This window comes from Ptychodera flava, chromosome 21, assembly GCF_041260155.1.
Source record: "Ptychodera flava strain L36383 chromosome 21, AS_Pfla_20210202, whole genome shotgun sequence".
NCBI lineage: Eukaryota > Metazoa > Hemichordata > Enteropneusta > Ptychoderidae > Ptychodera > Ptychodera flava.
The window spans coordinates 7906911-7926009 of NC_091948.1; the positions used below are offsets into that span (position 1 = coordinate 7906911).

A 19099-nucleotide genomic window follows, 5' to 3' on the forward strand; every position below is an offset into this window, starting at 1 on the left:
TATTCAGGCCTAATTATTCTTCCCGGTCTTAATATTTGTTCGGCCTTCGGCGTACAATGTACAATTGTAAGTATACACACGTTTTACCTCCTCACGTCGCTTCAAACACTCGATAAGACGATTACCGAGTGAAGCGTGAGGTCACGGTCACGTTCATTTATCGGTTGGCCATCAAAGTTTTTTGAGAGGCGATCAATAATGGGGGAAATATGCAAAGAAACTGGTGACCCCGAACTTCGACCGCCAATTTCACAAAACAAAAGTCAGGGCCATGGCTTGCTGCAGTACAGTAGCTCGAGGTTTTGCCTGGGTATTTGGGTCGGACGGCAAAACCAGCTGGTTTTGCCGTCCGACCCAAATACCCAGGCAAAACCTCGAGCTACTGTACTGCAGCAAGGCCATGGCATAAGCCTATGCTTTCAAAATGCTTTTGTTTTGTTTTTTTGTTTCGTGCGTCTATGAAAAAAATATTTAGGGCCTATGGTAAAGGTTTATTTTTGCTATTTTCCTTTAGCTATTTATCCTCAAAAAACGTAAACGGTCAACAAATGACGGTGAATGAAGGTGGTCGTGCAAAAGCATGTGGAAGTGTCCACACGCGTACACGTAAGCGTATGAAAGTACTAAGGATGACCCAGCATGACCTTTGGTGACCCGCTCGAGTCGAGCATGACAAAAGCGCGAGCGTGTATACATTCATCACTCTGTATGCCAGTATACAAATGAATACAGTCCACCATATTTGCTACTTCCGCCAAGGCGTCAGCACTCTCATATGACGCAGTCTCACAGGCAGCTGACAGTAACAGCAAAACACAGATACCTTAAGGTTTATACTCGTCAACCGACGTAAAACAGCATGAAGGCAGTACTTCTCATTGCACTAGTGGCAACGATTTCACTCAGAACTTCGGTAGCCGGTAAGATTTTGGTATTTTTGTGTTGGACAGGTCCGCACAGTCGGCACTTTCTAGTCAACGTGTTCCGCTTCATGTGTGTCGAATAAAATGTCAAGCCGACTGCACTTTAGGCACGATGGCCACTTTTTGAGCTTTCATACTTCACAAAATAACTTGTCATTAACAGATTTGATCACGTAGAATGCAGTGCGGTGTTCGGCTTGGCTTTTGAAGTGAGGTTGTTTTTGGGTCTCGTCAAATAGTGCTAGTTATTATCTACATAGTCTGTTAGTAGCCCATATAACTCCATCATATATCACAGGAGTTATAAATAACGACAATGCTGTAGCTGCCCATCGGGTAATTATGAAGTGGCCTGTATGTGGTACGTGCACAGTTTGAATTTCCCCTGGACGTGGATCTCGCCATGAACAGGAGAAACCAACTTCAACAGCTTGTTTATAGCAATAGCTTCTTCAGTACAGCTGTACTCGAAGACACTGGACACAAAAGGCCTTGCCATTTTGAAAGCCATCAAAAACGTTGAACACGCCTATTGCATTTTCGTCGGCTTTTGGCTGTTCACACTGCGTTCTGCACAAACTCTCATAGCATTATTTTACGTCATTATTATTCGTGTCATTGGGGTGACATCGTACGATGGTAGTCGGCGTACAATTGACTATGTAATTGGAGCCTTACGTTGTACGCGGTGTTATTGTTCGGCGCGACGCAAGTGAAACGAGGTCGCTGACCTTGTCAAGTGAACGTTCCGACGCGGCCAGATCATGTTACTCAGAACAATACAAGTAAATGTGGTCAAGTTCATATGGCTTTGTACTGACCACAGTTTGTACGCCTTCCTCACCTTACTGGATGCAGAATATATTATCAATTTAGGTTATGGAAAGTGTCTGTCAACGTCTGTGCAAGCGCTCTTCGTGTGACCGCCATTTTCTACTTCAGACACTGACAATAGTAGTGGTAGACATCACCATCGCACTGGAAACTCCCCGAAGAGCGTTGTAACATGGTATCGCGTAGCTGTGGGTCCATCGCTGTGGTGCCTTTAACGGGCTGGTTTTGACTTTGACGGTTTTAACTCCGCCCCGTGGTGGCGGGGTTAAAACGTCAAAGTCAAAACCAGCCCGTAAAAGGCAGAAATCCCGTCCGAAAACACCACAGCTATGGACCCACAGCCACAGCCAGGTATCGCCAAAAACTGCTCTTTTTTACCAGCTTCGTTTTAGTTTTGGGACTGGACAGAAATTACAGGGGGAGGGCCGGTGTTTTTCAAAATGACGAGGCGCGAAAAATCGCAAAATTTTGATGCCCTTCAAAAGTGTTTGCTAGAAAACAAGTTACCCTCCCCTGCGCGTCATGCATAGTTCATATAATATCTTACATTGTAATTGACATATAATTTCTCATTTGACCTTTGAACTTACGCGAATACTTTTTAACCTTTACAAATAATGACTGCTATGCAGGGTTGCAAGTAATTTGACGAAAAGATCACATTTCACTATAAATAGTTCTATCAACTACTTGAAGTATAATTAGCTATTCAAAATTGAAAGGGACAATAGCTGTTACAGTAATGTTTACCTCATGTAGGCCTATAGAACACGTAGGCAAGTAACTGTACAGAGAGCACTATTAATTATTATTGTTTGTCAAGAAACTTAGTACAGCCATGAAGTCAATACTTCACAGCATTCACATATAAATGCACAGATATAGCAAGTCTTGTTTGGGAAAATATGTAATTGATTACCCATGGGCTACACGAAATACCCAAATGTGACTATCAGAGTCTGAGCCAAGAGTCGCAACAGGACTCATCTATTAATATTCATGTTGCTATCACACTTATGACACCTGAAAAGTCAAAGGTTGGCTCTTACCTTAAATTGGTAACCCCCATACCGTTTAGCTGACATATCTAAATATACTTGAAATCATTTTTAACAATTAAAAAGCCTGACTTTCTTTACCTAGCAAGCTATTGCATTGTTAGCCCACGTTACAAGCCACAAAGTAAACAGCATGTCAGCAAATGTTATGACAATTAAGTTTAGCCCTACTGAAACTCAGAGCTGTGGTGCAGTGAGAAATCCAAACTTCGCCATTTTTATTTGCATGTCTGGTATTACTATTAGTGTGGCTTATGAACTGATCGAGAATAGGTATAGGCCATTGCACTTCTGCTGCCCCTCGAATAAGAGGATTCCCAGACTCTAACCTGCAACTAAGCCTGCATGGCGGTGCCACCACTTATGGACAAACAGAGCCCACCACAGGTAGTCAGTACATTATCGTGTAATTTTTGCTTAGCTCATAGGTTTAAAAAGCAGTTAGTTCACCATGGTGTCTTAAGTGAAACGTGGTTGTAGTGTCACTGCTTTTTTGTAGTTTAGAAGTTATTTATTTGCAACAGGATGTTTTAATGACTAGTATATTATGCCTAGGGGTCATACAAATGGTTAGAACAGCCACTTTGACCAATCAGGTTCACATTCCAGGAAAGGTGTAAAAAACATTTGGCTGATCTAACATTTGCGGAAAAATATTGAAAACAGTAGAATCTGTGGATATGCCATAATCCCAACCAAGCCAGTTTCTGTGTGGGGAAAAGTTGGAATGTACCATGAGAGGTGAATTAATATTTTAGGATGAAATTCCAATATCATATTTTTGTTCACATTTGCTCTTTCAAACACTCTTTTCTATTCAAGTATATTTGTATCAATATGGAACAATTTACAAAGGGAATTATGGACCAACAATTTAGTTCTTGCATTTAACCACCCTTTAGTAATCAACCGTATTTATATTACTTATCAAATGTCTGTAAATGCACAGATATTGCTTGTTTTATAGATTATAGACTACCATGTAAAGTGGATCAACCATGTATGATTTTCGGTGAAATTTCAAAATCAAATTTCTTGTACACGTAGATATGATTTGTAAGCACCCTATACTAATCAAGTACATTTATGTCAAGTATTAAACGTCTATTAATGCACAGATATTACTTGTTTTACATCCGAAAAATGTATTCATAGTTTTTCATAGACTAACATCAATAGTGGATCAACCTTGAATGATTTTCAGAGAAATTCCAAAATCAAATTTCTTGTACACATATGCACTTGTAACCATTATATATTTACACACCGTAAACACCGTATTTTCTTCCTGGGTTGATAGCTCTGCTGGTGGACAGAATTGTCCCAGAGACAGTCTTTCACCCAGTATAAGCGATGTATATTCATTGATTCGATAAAGTTTGTGTGCGATGTGTGATAGTAAGCGTGCGAACGTGAGTGCTTCTGAACTGTGGAGGGATCTCAGTCAGAAAAATGCAAAAATTAGCCGGTTATTGAACCACTCCCTTTTGAGAGTGGGGATTTGGCCGAGCGGTTATGTCTATTGCTTCTCTGCTAGGTGACTGATACCGTAGGTTGTGGGTTCGAACCCGATTGTAAAGACTGTATTAACAAGTACATTTATAACAACTATCAAATGTCTGTAAATGCATAGATATTGCTAGTTTTATGATGGAAAAAAATCATAGTTTTATCATAGACTTCCATGTTTAGTGAATGAATATTTTTGATGAAATCCAAAATCAAATTTCTTGTACACAATTTTTTTACCCCCCACTTCAAGCAAAGTGCATTTCCATCAATCATCAAACATATCTGGAGGTAGAAATGTACAGATATAGCTTGTTTGGTCTGTAGGGGAAATTCTTAATGGTTTGTCCAATAGACTCCAATGTGTTATGATTTGATATTTTTGGACGAAGCACTATATATGCCACATCTTGCCTTCTTATAGTTGAGCAACAAATAGTTGCCCTCCCTAAAAGGCATGCATAAAATTTTATGACCCTTCAAAAAATGCCTGCCAGAAAAATTGCGACCAACCTCAAAGAAACACCGGCACCCCCTCCTGTAATTTCTGTCCAGTCCCTTACTTAGTACAGAATGCATACTCTAAGTAGTTCTTTAATGGCATCTATCAAGGTGCGTGACACATCTTTGGTCCTCGGGGGGGGGGGAGTGCAACTACTAGCGACAGTGACATTCAAAATCGACACGCATCAGATATTGGTCTAGTTACCCCTGCTGTTCACATAGATAGTGTAGCATTCGGCGGGCTGTACTCAGTACTTCAACAGTATCGTATAGCTTGTGAAACAAGATTATTATATTCAAGACGGTTACGTTCGTCAGGACAATAATAACAATAACAGTAATAACAGTAAAGCTTATTAAGTGGGTATTGATTTCATAACGTCCAAGCACGTACAGATAAAATGATTGGTTAGTATGCAGCGCACAGAGATTCCACACGATACCAGAGCCAAAGCAAGTATGAAACGGTAAGAACTGTAAATGTAGAGGTGGTTTTCTTCCCTTAATATGGACGTTTAAAAACTTGTTTTGAAAACTATTGGAAGATCATGATCCTGAGGGCTTAACCCGAAAAGTTCAGTGAAAAAAAGGAAAGTCCTTAAAACTGACGAAGCCTCACTTCAGCCATTATCAACATAAGTTTGGATTCAATAAAGCTACTGTAACAGTTCACTAGAATTGCCGGGGAAACAAAACACGTTCTTTCATTGCTACGGTAATGCCGGGACTGTCAGATTACTCTTCAAATTACGATCCCATTTCCGAACAGCGCCACCCCAAACAACCGAACAGGAAATTTGCTTTTACTTTTACTTTTACTTTTACTGGCAAACAATTACTGTTTGTGGTACTCTAAGGCAGACTGTATCGTGAGAAATAGTGTGTGTCCTATATAACAAAAATGCTTGCGCACGACAAGGTAACGTGAACTTCACTCACATGCTGTGACAGTAACAAGATGGTAACGGCGGTTTGTGCAGCTATTGGTTCAAGGTTGGTCTCTATGATCTCTGCCGGTAGGGATGGCAATGACGTTACAACAAAGTCGCGGTACAGGGCCTACGCCCGAGGGGATGCCCAGAAGCTTTCTGAAGGCGAGACTGCTCTTACCCTTAATTGTGCGATCGAATTTTTATGTGTATCAGCATTTAGCACATGTCAACGCTGTCACTTTTACACAAAAACAGTCCGAACAACGATTTTTTAAAGGAATACCGCTTGCCTATAGCGTTGTAGTAGACACAAGAATGCATTTGTTGTCAAGTAATAAAACGTCCTCGGGCTCGCCGATTTTTCAACTTTGACGCTTGACGGTGGAACTTTCCGACTCAAAACTCGTGTAAAGTGTAGCCCATCAACGATGGTACTTCGACAGGTCACCACACTGTCGTAGAGGGGCACAGTTATTCAACCCCCAACCGTGTATAAAATTGAGGGGTCGAAATTTACAGAATAATTTCACTTGCTATTTCTATTGCAAAATGTTCAGTCCGCTGAAAGACCTAGGACCTAATTAAGTAAGCAAGCAATGAAACTGGACTATTTGTGCTGAAACACAAAAATCAGCATTTCACGTTTTTAAAGTTTTACACTGAAAGAACTTCAAAAATCCTCATTTAGGCCTAGTCTCATGAATGTCCAAAATGACAGATTGTCCAAAAACGTAAAATGCCGTTTGTGATTTCCAGAGCTGCATTTTCTTTACAACATCTTCAAGCGTTTGTGATTCTCAAACCTTCTCGCAATCGCTGCAATTACCCAGCACAGAGCATATCAGTCCCCTGTACTTCAAGTCATGGCCTAACAACATCGCAAGCACATTTAATACAAACTGAGTGGCCGTAACATAAGGAGGATCTGGATGACATTCCTTTTAAATGTATTTAAAAGTCTGCCATTATTGACAGCATGCATCCAGAAAGTTTTTTTTTAGTTTCCCATGCAAGCTGCTTGTTCGTAGCGCGGCGTGCAACGTGCAACAATTAATTGACGCCATAGATCTCACTGAGGGTTCACACGGAATTGTAAATTTCGCTTGGTTTCGCGTGTTTTTTATTTTTTCACTTCCGCGTTTATGAAGGAAGAGCTGTAAAGCCTGGTTTAGGGTCGTCGGTTAAAAACAAGGTAGGTCGGGTAAATGGAATTCGAACCACGCAAGTCTCACCTTGGCCTGAACAGTACTAGCTGTGAGTACGCTAGCGGTTCTCAGGCGATGACCCCTGAACCATGCCTGATCGACACGCCACAGCACGTGCAACGCTAGCAGGCAACACGTTTCTAGGTATCGGTTACTATCTTATTCAGAATATCCAAAAGGCAAACCCAATGACAAGATATGTGTGTAAGACGACAATACATGTAATACTAAAATTTTGAGCATAATTCAGGAAGACTGAAAAAAATACTATGTATTTACAGTAGGATACCAAGGACGGTTGACACTGAATTCATGAGAACAGCGGAAACTTGCGCTTTCGAATAAACAAAATATGATATGCAGTATTATCATATACCCATGACCGTATCCGTGTCTCCTCTGACGCGTCGTGACGTGGAACGTAAAACATCAGTCTGATACGGCACGTTATATACGTCATCAATTGTTGTTTATTCCGATTCTGATGTTATGATATTCATCTTGCATTTAACGATCAAGTCCATCTTTTTCACTTCAATCAAAATTTACCAATATAAAACGAAACATATTACTAGTACATATGAGTTTAACGTTCCTTTATTTCAGATCTAAAGAGAGTTACAGGACAGGTTGTTGTAAAAAATTAAAAGTTGATGTTTACAATCTGTTGTATTTCGCGCTACTTCGTCGTTCCTGTTCACGTCAGCCATGTTTCAGCAAGAGTTATTAAAGTGAATTCAAACTTACAATATTGTCCGTGTAATAATCTACCAGAACACCGGGACGGTGACCAGAATAAGTAAATTGGCTCCATTCCTTTTCTGAACTGCGGTAAATTGCGCTGAAATAATCCTGTTCAGACTTTATACACTCGACATGATGCGATCGACGACTTGATCAGCTGTTGTAAACAAACATGTATCAATGCGCTCAGACCAGCGGCAGAATATAAAAACATAGTCCCTTCGAAAGACTGACAAAAACTGATAAAATTTCTTTATTTTTAATTACCTTTTACATAAATATACGGTCATGGGCATATGATAAATCGGTTATCCCACGATATCAGCGCTTGGTTGGGACGTATTGCCACCCGATTTCTTATGATTGGATTCGCTTGGTAACATCCAATGTTTATTCTTGATCATGAAAGAGACGAGTTAAAGTCTCTTAAGTGACAGGAATAGTCCCATCGAAACTTTTCGTAAAAGGCATGCATTGCCATGACCTTTACATTAATCAACCAACCAACAAACAGATAAAATACTCAAGCAAGTACCTGATTTTTGCACCACACCAGTGAATGTTGTAATAGGAGAACTCAAAGCGAATTAAACGAATTAAAAGATTTCCGCCTGTCCTAGGGATTGGACAATAAAAAGACGCAGTTTCTACCTTGGAGGACTTTGCACTCGACTGATATATTCAGTAGTGCATGGGTCTCCTCTAAGACTGGCGCCCCAGTCGCTTTGGCTTTTTCGGCAGCAGTTAGTGGCCGCTACGCGTTTACCCCAGGCTATACGCGACAGCCTATAACTAACGCGGCAATCTGTCGAGGTTTATTTCTTCAGTTTATTCTCTTTTGATGTTAATATGCCGCATATTAATATCAACACAGAATAAACTGAAAAAAATATATAATGCCCAGCACAGACTTGAAGCAAGTCTAGGTCTTCAACAACTCTGAATCTTTCAGTCTAACTTTTCACGGTATACTAACTTTTAAATCCACCTGTTTTTTTTTCCATTTTTACGTTGCAGTTACTATCACTGATCCGGATCTGAGAGTCGAAGAAGGAGATGACGTCGTCATTGTGTGCCAAAGCACAAACTCTAATCCCACTATAGAGTGGAAGTACAATGACGATGACCTTCCCTCCGATGAAAGGTTCAACGTCACTTCATCGGAGAGCGGGAGTACGCTGACAATCTTCAACGTTACACGAGCAGACGAGGGCATATATACATGCAAAGAGAGCAATAGTCAGTTTGATGCACAGCTCACTGTGTATACGAGTAAGTGCAGTTCTACATCTGCGAGAATTATCAGGAATTTACGTTTTACCTACCATTTTCTATAGAAATGCATAGTGTAAGGAGAACTATGAGCATCAATCGACGTAGGTCTACATCTCTGACTACCCACCGCAAAAAACAAGGGACGATAAGTCGAAAATATTCAAATTGATGTGTTAGTCCTACTTTGCCAATACATATTAATTTTCATTACTGGTCAAGCATCAAAAGCTCAGGAAGTAATTGTCAGGTTGTTTGACATGTAGAATATGAGTGTATTACAGTATATGAATGATATGAATTAGGCCTACAGTCATTTTAACAAAATTTGAATATTGTACGTTGACAGCGCAAATTTCAACTGGGTCTTCAGAAAGCTATGTCCATTATTTTCGGAAAGCTTTTTAACTTCGTAAAGAATTGATGTTAGCGAATTGTCCTTTTTCTTCTTGATTGCAATTTATTACAAGACTATGTACAGTACAGGTCACATCATGATCTCAACTGGCAGTAAATATACTGAGGGTAAAATAATTCACTTCTCCTCGCCGGGGTCGCTTTTGTTTCCTATGTGTTGATGTCTGATCGGTTGCATCTTCCATGTATTACCTATTTTTATGCAGTACCCATTGTGAAAGTGACCAGTGTGCCCCTATCTCGGCAAATCACCGTAGGAGAGAACAGAACCTTGACATGTGAGACAAACGCCTACGAAGAGCGGATTGAATGGACCAAAAACGGACGAGACGTCAGCCAGATGACCAATATTGTGGTAGAGGACGATACATTAACAATCATCAACACACAGTGGACTGACGCCGGTGTATACGAGTGTTCAATTAATATAACTGACATTGCAAAACAAGACATTGTCAGGAGCGATCTCTACGATTTAGTCGGTAAGTGTGAATGGTACTTGATAGCCTTTTAGATATCCTAATCCTTTCCTTTAGCCTCGTTTCAAGTTCAGTCTCATTCGAGCCGTATCCCATTTCTAATATTGTGCAACCAAAAACACTGGCAAGTTTTGAATTTCATGGCCAACACTCGGTGTACTCTCTCAGGAAATGTCACCAAGCACGTGCCTATATGAAGAAACACTGAGTACAATTTTGTGTCATTTCTAGTGAATTTGTCGTGACGGCTTTAATTCTGAAATGTTTTATCATGCAGGTATCTAGAACAAAATCTCTACCTCGCCCTTCAAAAACCACTTTAAATAAAAATTTCCTTTGACAGACTATAATGAAAGCTGGCACTTCTTTTGCAAAATGGCACTGCATCTTTTTCGATACTTATCCACAGGCACACGGTTGTGAATCTCATGTACATGTCTATTAATTCTTTGCAGCACCCGTGAACATCATACTTACTAAAAATGTGAAGCTGGAGGAAGGAGAGACGGCTCGTATTGGATGCAACGCAACCGGCTACCCTTCTCCCACCTAACTTGGTACAAGGGAGACAAACAGATGGTGAATGGGTCGATCGACGGCCGTGTCTTCGTGACCATCGTGGAGGATCAGGGCGATGCCACGGTTGTAATATCGACGATCAATATCCGTAGGATTGTCAGCGACGATGCTGGTGTGTATACATGTAATGCTACTAACAACCACACGACAGCTGGGGAGGCTTATCAGCTAGAGGTCAGAGGTGAGTCAGCCGTGTCAGTCAAAAAATCAACCCTGGTGATGCTGGCTACATACACGAGCAAATCAATCGAGTGGGGTAGGGCGGGGTGGGAGTCGGGTTCACAATCTATCTTTCAAAGTTTCCATTCGATGAGTCAGCCACGTTGTAAAAAACACACTTTTAGTTTAATTTTTATCTTGGCACAAATAGCCAACAAAGATCAACATATTGGCAAATATTTTGCAATAAATGGTCTTCATAAATACAAAGGAAATGCACTCAAACTCCTTTTCCACATTGGCTTTCCTCGTTTCTTTTTCCTTTAGTGATTGTACTATTTGCCGTTCTGAACAGTATCTGAGTCATTTGCAGAAAACTTATACTGCAAGAAGAACAGAACGTGTGTTAACGCTGTATTGTAATTTTAAAACCAACTTCTTGCTCACTTTATTGGTCTTAACATATTCATAAAATGTTTGTTCTGCGCACGTGCACATATTTCTGGTCAACATTATTGTTTCATCATCTATGACTTGCACTAGAGAGAGAGCAACCAGCCTGGACTAGAGTATGCCCTCCACTTCTCAACTATTCCAGTCCTTGCGCTGATATGTGTGAAGTTTGTGTGTTGTGTTCGAACCAGTCTCCTTGTCATGATTTGCAGATCATTTTGATTATATAAGAAACACAAAAAACACATTTTCACATAATTTATATGTAATTTAAAATAATGATACTAGTGGTAATGCTGACATTTGGTGAGAATGGTAGTGATAAAGCTTACACTTGGTGAAAATGTATAAATAACATTCCTCCTGTAATCCAGCTTGTTTTTAGCGGTCAAGAGCAAAGCGAACTTCCCGACATTTGGGTCACCAGATTTGATAATTTCATCGACCCGGTTTTTTTTCAGATCCATTGGCAGCACTCTGGCCTTTCCTGGGTATAATGGCCGAAGTTATTGTACTTATAACATTAATCCTGGGCGTAGAGTTCTATCAGAAGAAGAAGGCGGCGGCAAGGAATAATTAAAGGGTAAGTAGAACTCGCTTTGTCATTAAAGTCACTTCTTTCTCGAACTGGACCTCAAATATAATGGTCGCTCGGCGGCATTCAAGGGCAACTGAACGAAAATTTTACAGCTAATTCATATCTAGTGATTTTTTATTACAAAAATATGACTAATATTTAAGCCTTGAGGTCACTGTGTTCACCTTCGTTGTCGTCAGCAAGAGTTGGTCATCATATATACAACTTTAGTGACGACTGTATGTACCCCAGCTTCAGAAAGTATAGGTTCCCACTCACCGTTTGCCAAATCGTCCTAGCAATATTGTAGGCTAGGTTTGAAAACTAGCACTACAAAATATCGAGACCATTTGTTGCATTCTGTACTTCAGAGATATGCGGCAACAAGAGATATTTCGTCACTAGGTGTATAGAATTGGCTCCCTTGCGGTGATGCGAAATTTACACGATACGCGAAAATGCTATTTGACTTACCTGCTTATGTAGATTTCTCCCCCCCCCCGAGGCGTAAGCTTACAGCACAGATAATGCAATGTCACTCTATGTATTCATGAAATCTAAATTGAAATAAACAGTAAATCTTTCATCATATAGGTTCACAGTGTAACAAACGAGCTTTAAGAGAATACGATCAACGATTAAGCAGTCGTGAACGAAACGTGATGAGTATTTGCTACTGATGTTTTGACAATTTCTGGAAAATTAAAAAAAAATCTGCTACAAAGGAGAAATGCTACTCTTAGGAACGTCCCTTTCATTTACGAAGTGCCTTAAGATAAAATTCACTGGCATAAGTTGTCGAATTATTTATCTTCCCACAGGAATTTTGTGACGGGAAGAACTGGGGCAGCTGAGCGAAGAAACTACAGTTATCTGGATTTTTACTCTCACCGGTTATAACTTTGCTATGGCAATTACTATTTATTTAGAATAATCTGCGGTTACTATCATATTGACATACATTCAGGTGCATGGTTGGAACTTGGGAACTATAGTCACTATATGGTAAAGTTTGTACCTACAAAGAAAACTAACAGAAGTAATAATTATGAAGTGACCTATGGTGCTATGATTGATGCCTTTGCCGTTGCTCCGTTTTAATCCAGAGGTAGAGTCTTCATGTTGCCAAAACTTAGCCATGTTTCTCAGTTTGTAGCATGCATTCAAGCGTATTTTTGTCAAGCTTATAAGGCAAACAGTGTATCGTATATCCGGATTTCAAGAAATTGTTGTGTTTTTACAATGTCTTTTCTTCGAAATCGAAAAAAAAAAAATATGTGAATATTGTTGATTCCTGAGTATTACCAACGCAGTTATTGTATTTCATGTTCGATCAACAGGGGATGGCAGTGTATTTTTGGCGTTAAAGTTACAAAGTGAGGGTCGTAAAGTGAGACTTATTTTCTCTGGTGAAACGAAAAGCCACGTTTATTAACTTGTGATGGGAACTTTAAGATTTGTTCCCATTCAATCAATTTATTGTGTGCAAATTTCAATCAGTGTCCGTATAATCGTTTGATCAAATGAAAAGTATTCTTGTTACTCGACCTCGCCCATTTAAAACACTCCAAGCCTAAACTGTGTTTTTCATTTCCAAAAATGAAGCATGATTTTGTCAATTTTTTGTGTTTTTAATGTTAATTTTTTCATATTTTAGTTGCATGAATCTCTAACCTATTAAAGATGAGAATGGAAAAGTTTCCGACTGACCTACCCTATTTCAATTTGGTTTTTAAAAAAAACAGAAACACAGAAAGTTGGCTACCCTAGTTATTTGTAATGATAAAACACCAAGGTGTTGTTTGACCGTACAGTTTTGATAGCTGCCACTGTGACCGCAGATAACACAAATATGTCATGCAGGCAAATGTCCATACCCGCAGAATTTTTTTTACTTCACCAAATCATACAAATTTATTTTTGTCTGATTGTACTCCCCATTGCCAGTTGAAGACGCGGCACTTAAGTAATAATGTACCCGCCCCTCCTCCTCGTGGCCCATAATGGACGAAAGCAAACTTTGCTCGACATAATGTACGAAGCAAAGCAGAGTACTATTATAGAGTGTAAAGTTTGCTTGAGTCTATTATGGGCCGGGACACATTATTGCTATTGCTTTATGATTTGGCGATGCCAGTGCATTTGTAGATGTATAGAAAACATCTGGAGCTACAGTGTTTGATAATCAGATACATTGTCGGTAATTATCTGGGGATGACGTCACAAAATTCACTGGTATTGACAAAGCTGTATTGTAATATATTCTGTTTTGGTTTCATACCTTGTTATTCCACCGCTTATGTCGACGGCATTGATATATTCTCTGGTAAATACTGATTTGGTTTTTTTTTAATTGCAGTCAGAACTTGCAGTTACGCCATTCTGAGTTTTGTACACGTCATTGCAGGTCTTGAAATGACCCGCGTGACATCGACTGGTGTTTTGTGTCATTAGCTTTACTGTAGTGTGCATGCTAGTAACATGTCAGAGCTTAATGTTTGATATTTTTTGTCGTCGTCAATGATACATTTCCACGATTTTCTAAATTTAATATTGAATCTGAAAACAGTCACTAAGTTGATTCAAACTACAAACCAAATAACAGTAAAATATTCATACCTCATATCAGTACTTTGGTAGTATGTTTTGTGGTGTATTCACTTGGGTTTTTAGTGTCTGTCAAAAGTACATAACTTTTTTACCTGTTTATATGTAAATATTGGTATAAGGTTTACGTAAGGGATTTTTGTATTGGGTTATTTTTCGGAGGATGGTGATATTAATAACTATATATTTTTATGACTTCTAGATTTGTATACTGACCGATCACCGCGTACGTTCGTCACGTCACGGTGATATTAACATACGAAAAAGTGCCTTCAGGCTATTTTGGCGGCACACAAGAATAACACTGGACCACACTCTCTTCTGGCAGTAGCCATTGCATACCTGAGGGTAACTTGAATGAGTAATTAATGCAAGTATACTCCCTATGATAATGTTGAATTGTGCTACAGTTTAACATTGGTCCAGTGTTCTTCAGTCGTGCTCTGCCGTTCTTGCATTACACACCTGCAGAACTACTGTTAAGGTAGAATGCGCCTCGGGGACAGATTTTCAAACTCTCAAACTTTTTCAATTCTTTTCTGATCTACCATTTGTTGGGGTTCATTTTAAAGCTCTTAGAGAAAGAAAACTTGTCATCGTCTTAGTTTTTCGAAAATCTAAAATTTTATTTTGTGTAATTTGGTTATCTAGTGCCAAAATTTGCACGGCGACCCCCTGGTTTTTATTCTTGATTTTGAAAGAGAATGGTTGAATATTCTTGGGGAAGTTTGAGCAAAAGTTTCAGTCTTTCATTATCGAGGCGCATACTACCTTAAAATAACATCCACACGGGTAACTTCATTCAACTGTGTCATTAAAAATTATGAATTTTTAATTTGTAAACTTGTTTATCGTAATTTGTCACTCATTGCAAACTTATTTTGATGCAACAATTACGTGAGTACATGCTTTTTTGGCTTTTTGACGAAAATATTTTGTAACGGGTTGCTTACTCATATCAAACATGCACTGATTAAAAATCATTATATTCCTAACAAATGTGACAGTGTTATGGCGTCCTTTGTGCAAGCAATACAATAGCACCCCTTCGTCGACCTGCAATAGCACGGACACTCAAATCTGATACAACTTGAACGAAATTCTTGCACATTCACATGAAAGGAGTGTAAAATTTGCTTGGTTATTACGACATTCATCCAAACTCTCTATTTTGTCATCTACATTTTCATTCCCTTCTGGAGTTTTGTCACGAGTTTCTCCTAATCCCGTCATAGCCTCGTACAGTCAGTCATCTCACAAACCATGATATGAATGAATGGATGGTACGCCCATTGCATTGCCTGTGTAGCGCCTTGGAGATCTTGGCCGTATGATTTCGTATTTGTGATATGACGTGATATAACTCTATATGATATCATGAGGTTTTTTATGCGATGATATGATATGTATGATAGTATTATATGATATAGGAATGGACTTTGATATGATGTGATGTTATATAACACGATATGATATATGATATGTTGTAATATGATAATCATGATGAGACACGCCATAACATTATTAGACAGAGGTAGCCATATACAGTGGACTGTCTCCCTGGTTTCATGCCACTTCACACAAACCAAACCATGCCACAGTGCAGTATACCGTATCGACATTGACATTAAGTTTTATTTCAATACAGGGCCATCGTACAGAGTATTTACAGAGAAAGTAAATGTAAGCGGATGGTCAGTGAACTTATAAGCTGAACATAAACATAGAAAAAGTACAGCGACACATGAAGAATAAAGAATATTCCGTTTAACACGAAATTATTACAGTAGTACTATAAAATATTCTAATATAATGAAATCACAATGCACTCAGGTCCGGAGCAGTATCAGTTTGATGCTGAAAACTGACCAAAAACTCAGTAAAGTGGCAAATTATGTATGGCCACAGCGAAAATTATGTAAGCAGCGCAGAGTGCGTGCCATTTTACAATACGTCAACGAGTTGGGCTTTGAGATGATACAATTCGATCAAACCGAACTATACCGTGCCGAGTCCGTATTGTGAATAATGTTCTATGTTCTGTTGAGTTTAATATTTTTTCATGCATATATAATTCTAGCTGACATGGATTCATGAATAGGGTTCACAGTATTAACAGACGACAAGAATTTGCGAAATGCACAGTGGGACAATAGCAACCCATGTTCTACGAATCTCACAGGAATGCTATATACAAGTCAGGGTTATCGAACTTCAAGCTGACGCTCAAATAGTACATGCCTCAAAGCAAGATCGAAAGCGATAGTTGTTTGATCGTTAACCGAGCATATCATTATATACACGTCAGATATAGTAATGTACTGTCACTGAAGTCCTACGCTTTCTAAGTGGTGTCTTGGCAACGTGAGTAAATGGATAAATAGAGAAAGACCACCTCACTCTGATCTTTCGAAAAACCGTCGAAAATATGAGAATTATTAGTGCCACATCGTGACTCGATTTTGGTGTTATGCATATCATGACTGGATTAGTTGTAGGTGACGATTTTGAATTTGAAATGTTAAAATGACCTTAATTGGCAACTTGCGCTTGCGAACTTTTTTATTCGACAGATATTGTGTTTTGCATCGACTGCGAAGAAAAAACAAGCGCATGTTAACTGCGGCTGTTGTCAATAAATTTTGAGCCCAGTGATCGTTGCACATTAATTCATATGTATGTTTAATCACAGGAATTTCGAGAGTACTCCGGAGGAGGTCGGCGTTTTCCGTTGGTGTCTGCGATCAGTCCCACATCCTTATGGTAACCAAAGTAACTGACACCTAATATTATCGAAACTCTAAATAGGCAAGAGGTAGGTATAGAAGACCACACACCTGAATATACAAAGATACGCTCGCATTACACAAACAAGCGGTAGATTCGGCCACGAGGAAACGCGTTGTGGTATTGTAATGGATGTCACACTGTAATTGCAGACAGGGCCCGTTTTATATAGGTTCACATGAAGTGTTGGAAGGTCTCTTGCAACTGCGGCGTTGTAGTGCAATAAAATAACGACATCCTAAGTCAAGGTATGTGACGGAGAATTGGGTAAAACAGGTGATCAAATATTGTAAGGGAGGGGGTTGCAGTGACCCCCAGCCCAAAGGGCTTACATGTCACTTTATTAAACGTACAGTGCATATTATTATCAAATATTGATCACTTCAAGTTCAAGTTGTACTTCTCTCAACACGAAACAGGCGATTCTGAACTGTTTTCCCTTCAATCAAGATGAAATCACACCGTGACGAGACTAAAACGTTTAAAATCACGCGTTGTTTCCAGCATATCTTAAAATCTACTGGCACAAGACCAGTAATTAATTTCCCATAAGTCATCACAGAAGCGTTGAGCTCAATTTTCCTATTTTCAAACATTCAGCGGTACGAATCCTCTTGACAGGTGTTAGATCAGTGTCAGATTGACTACTGATGATTTTTTTCGTGTGGGCAAGTCAACGAAATTTTTTTTTTTTTTTGAAAAAGATCAATTTATTTCCACATAGTCACAAATAAAACAAATCTACATTACTGTGAATGCATTAAAATTACAATACGTCTTGTCTGAAGACAAAAAAAACCCCAAATAATTAGCTGTTTAATTACAAAGATCATCATATGAATGCATTAAGGATGCATTCTTCTCCTTCAAGTCTCACAAGGCTTGAAAATTTTGTGATAAAATCCTCAGTTTTGTTCATCATCTTATAAGTGAAATACAATGTATTCATCCATGAGGAGAGATAACATTTCAATTGCATGACATAGGATTGAAGGGAAACTTTAATCCCATCAAGAGTAACCGAATTTCGAATATTCCAAACTGTATATTTTACAAAGGAAGTAATACAGTAAATAATGTCAGAAGTTGCATTATTATCATTTTCGATTCCTTCAATTGCTAATCTTTTGATATTGATATTATTATCAAAGTTGTGCTTTCTGACAAAGAAACAAAATACATTTCTGCCAGATTTCTTTAACATATTTACACTCAAATAAGATGTGTTCCAGTGTTTCTTCTTGGCCACAAATATGGCATTTCCCATCACTTAAATTGAAAGTTTTGGCCAAGCTTCCTGTGACTAGGCCTCGATGGAAAATCTTCCAATTTAAATCATTTACTGAATTGCTGACAATTCCTGTTGAATTAAGACGGCTGAATAGAGTAGCTTTGTAACTTTCAGTGAGGCTTAGATTCTCAGCCCATTTTTGACCAATCTGACCTTTGACTGCATGCCATTTCTTATCAACTAATTTCCAATAAAGTGACGTGGTTTTGACATCACTTTTTGTCAGACCATAATTCTCTAAGTCTAAAATATCATAGTTTTCTTCATTTTGGATGTTTGAAGAGATGATTTGTTTCCAGGAATATAGCATTGAGGAGTGTTTCATACTCTGTCTTGATTTCCTCTTGCACATGTCTAATTGTACCTCCTCTAATTTTTGCAATTATTTCCCATGGTTGAAGCCAGTCATTTCTGTCATCATTCCAGATGTCCTTAAGTCTTAAAATCCCACTCTTTGACCACTTTTCATAAAAGAGGACACTTCCTTCACTCTTAATATTGTCATTATACCACAGAACTTCTCTAAGAAAATTCTGTTTTGATGTTGGTAGATTCACTCTTGTAAGTCTAAGTGACTTCCAGGTATTTAACATAGCCCCATACACCAGCGGGGTTCCTTTGTTGTTGACTTTGAAATTGAGATGGAGGTAGTGATAATCACTATTAAGTTTATTGTCATAATTCGCTATGAAATATTTTGATAAGCAGACCCATTTAGGGGTCCCTTTATCTGGATTTTTCTCAAATTATACCACGAATGGCCATGTGA

The 19099-nt window shown here is 38.9% G+C and overlaps 1 protein-coding gene across 1 annotated transcript; it reads left to right on the top strand.

The window, feature by feature from the left end:
• Positions 1-711: 711 nt before the first annotated feature.
• On the top strand, positions 712-15251 carry LOC139121281 (CD166 antigen homolog). Its single transcript, XM_070686056.1, has 6 exons — positions 712-920; positions 8727-8981; positions 9605-9880; positions 10333-10637; positions 11530-11651; positions 12467-15251. Exons 1-4 carry the CDS (start codon positions 860-862, stop codon positions 10428-10430), a joined length of 690 nt encoding a protein of 229 aa, XP_070542157.1. The 5' UTR covers positions 712-859; the 3' UTR covers positions 10431-10637; positions 11530-11651; positions 12467-15251.
• Positions 15252-19099: the final 3848 nt, after the last annotated feature.

Coding starts and splice junctions, on each gene's coding strand:
- LOC139121281 (XM_070686056.1), top strand. CDS start 860: ATGAAGGCAGTACTTCTCATTGCACTAGTGGCAACGATTTCACTCAGA. Junction 8,982..9,604: donor ACAGCTCACTGTGTATACGA/GTAAGTGCAGTT, acceptor ATTTTTATGCAG/TACCCATTGTGAAAGTGACC. Junction 9,881..10,332: donor CGATCTCTACGATTTAGTCG/GTAAGTGTGAAT, acceptor AATTCTTTGCAG/CACCCGTGAACATCATACTT.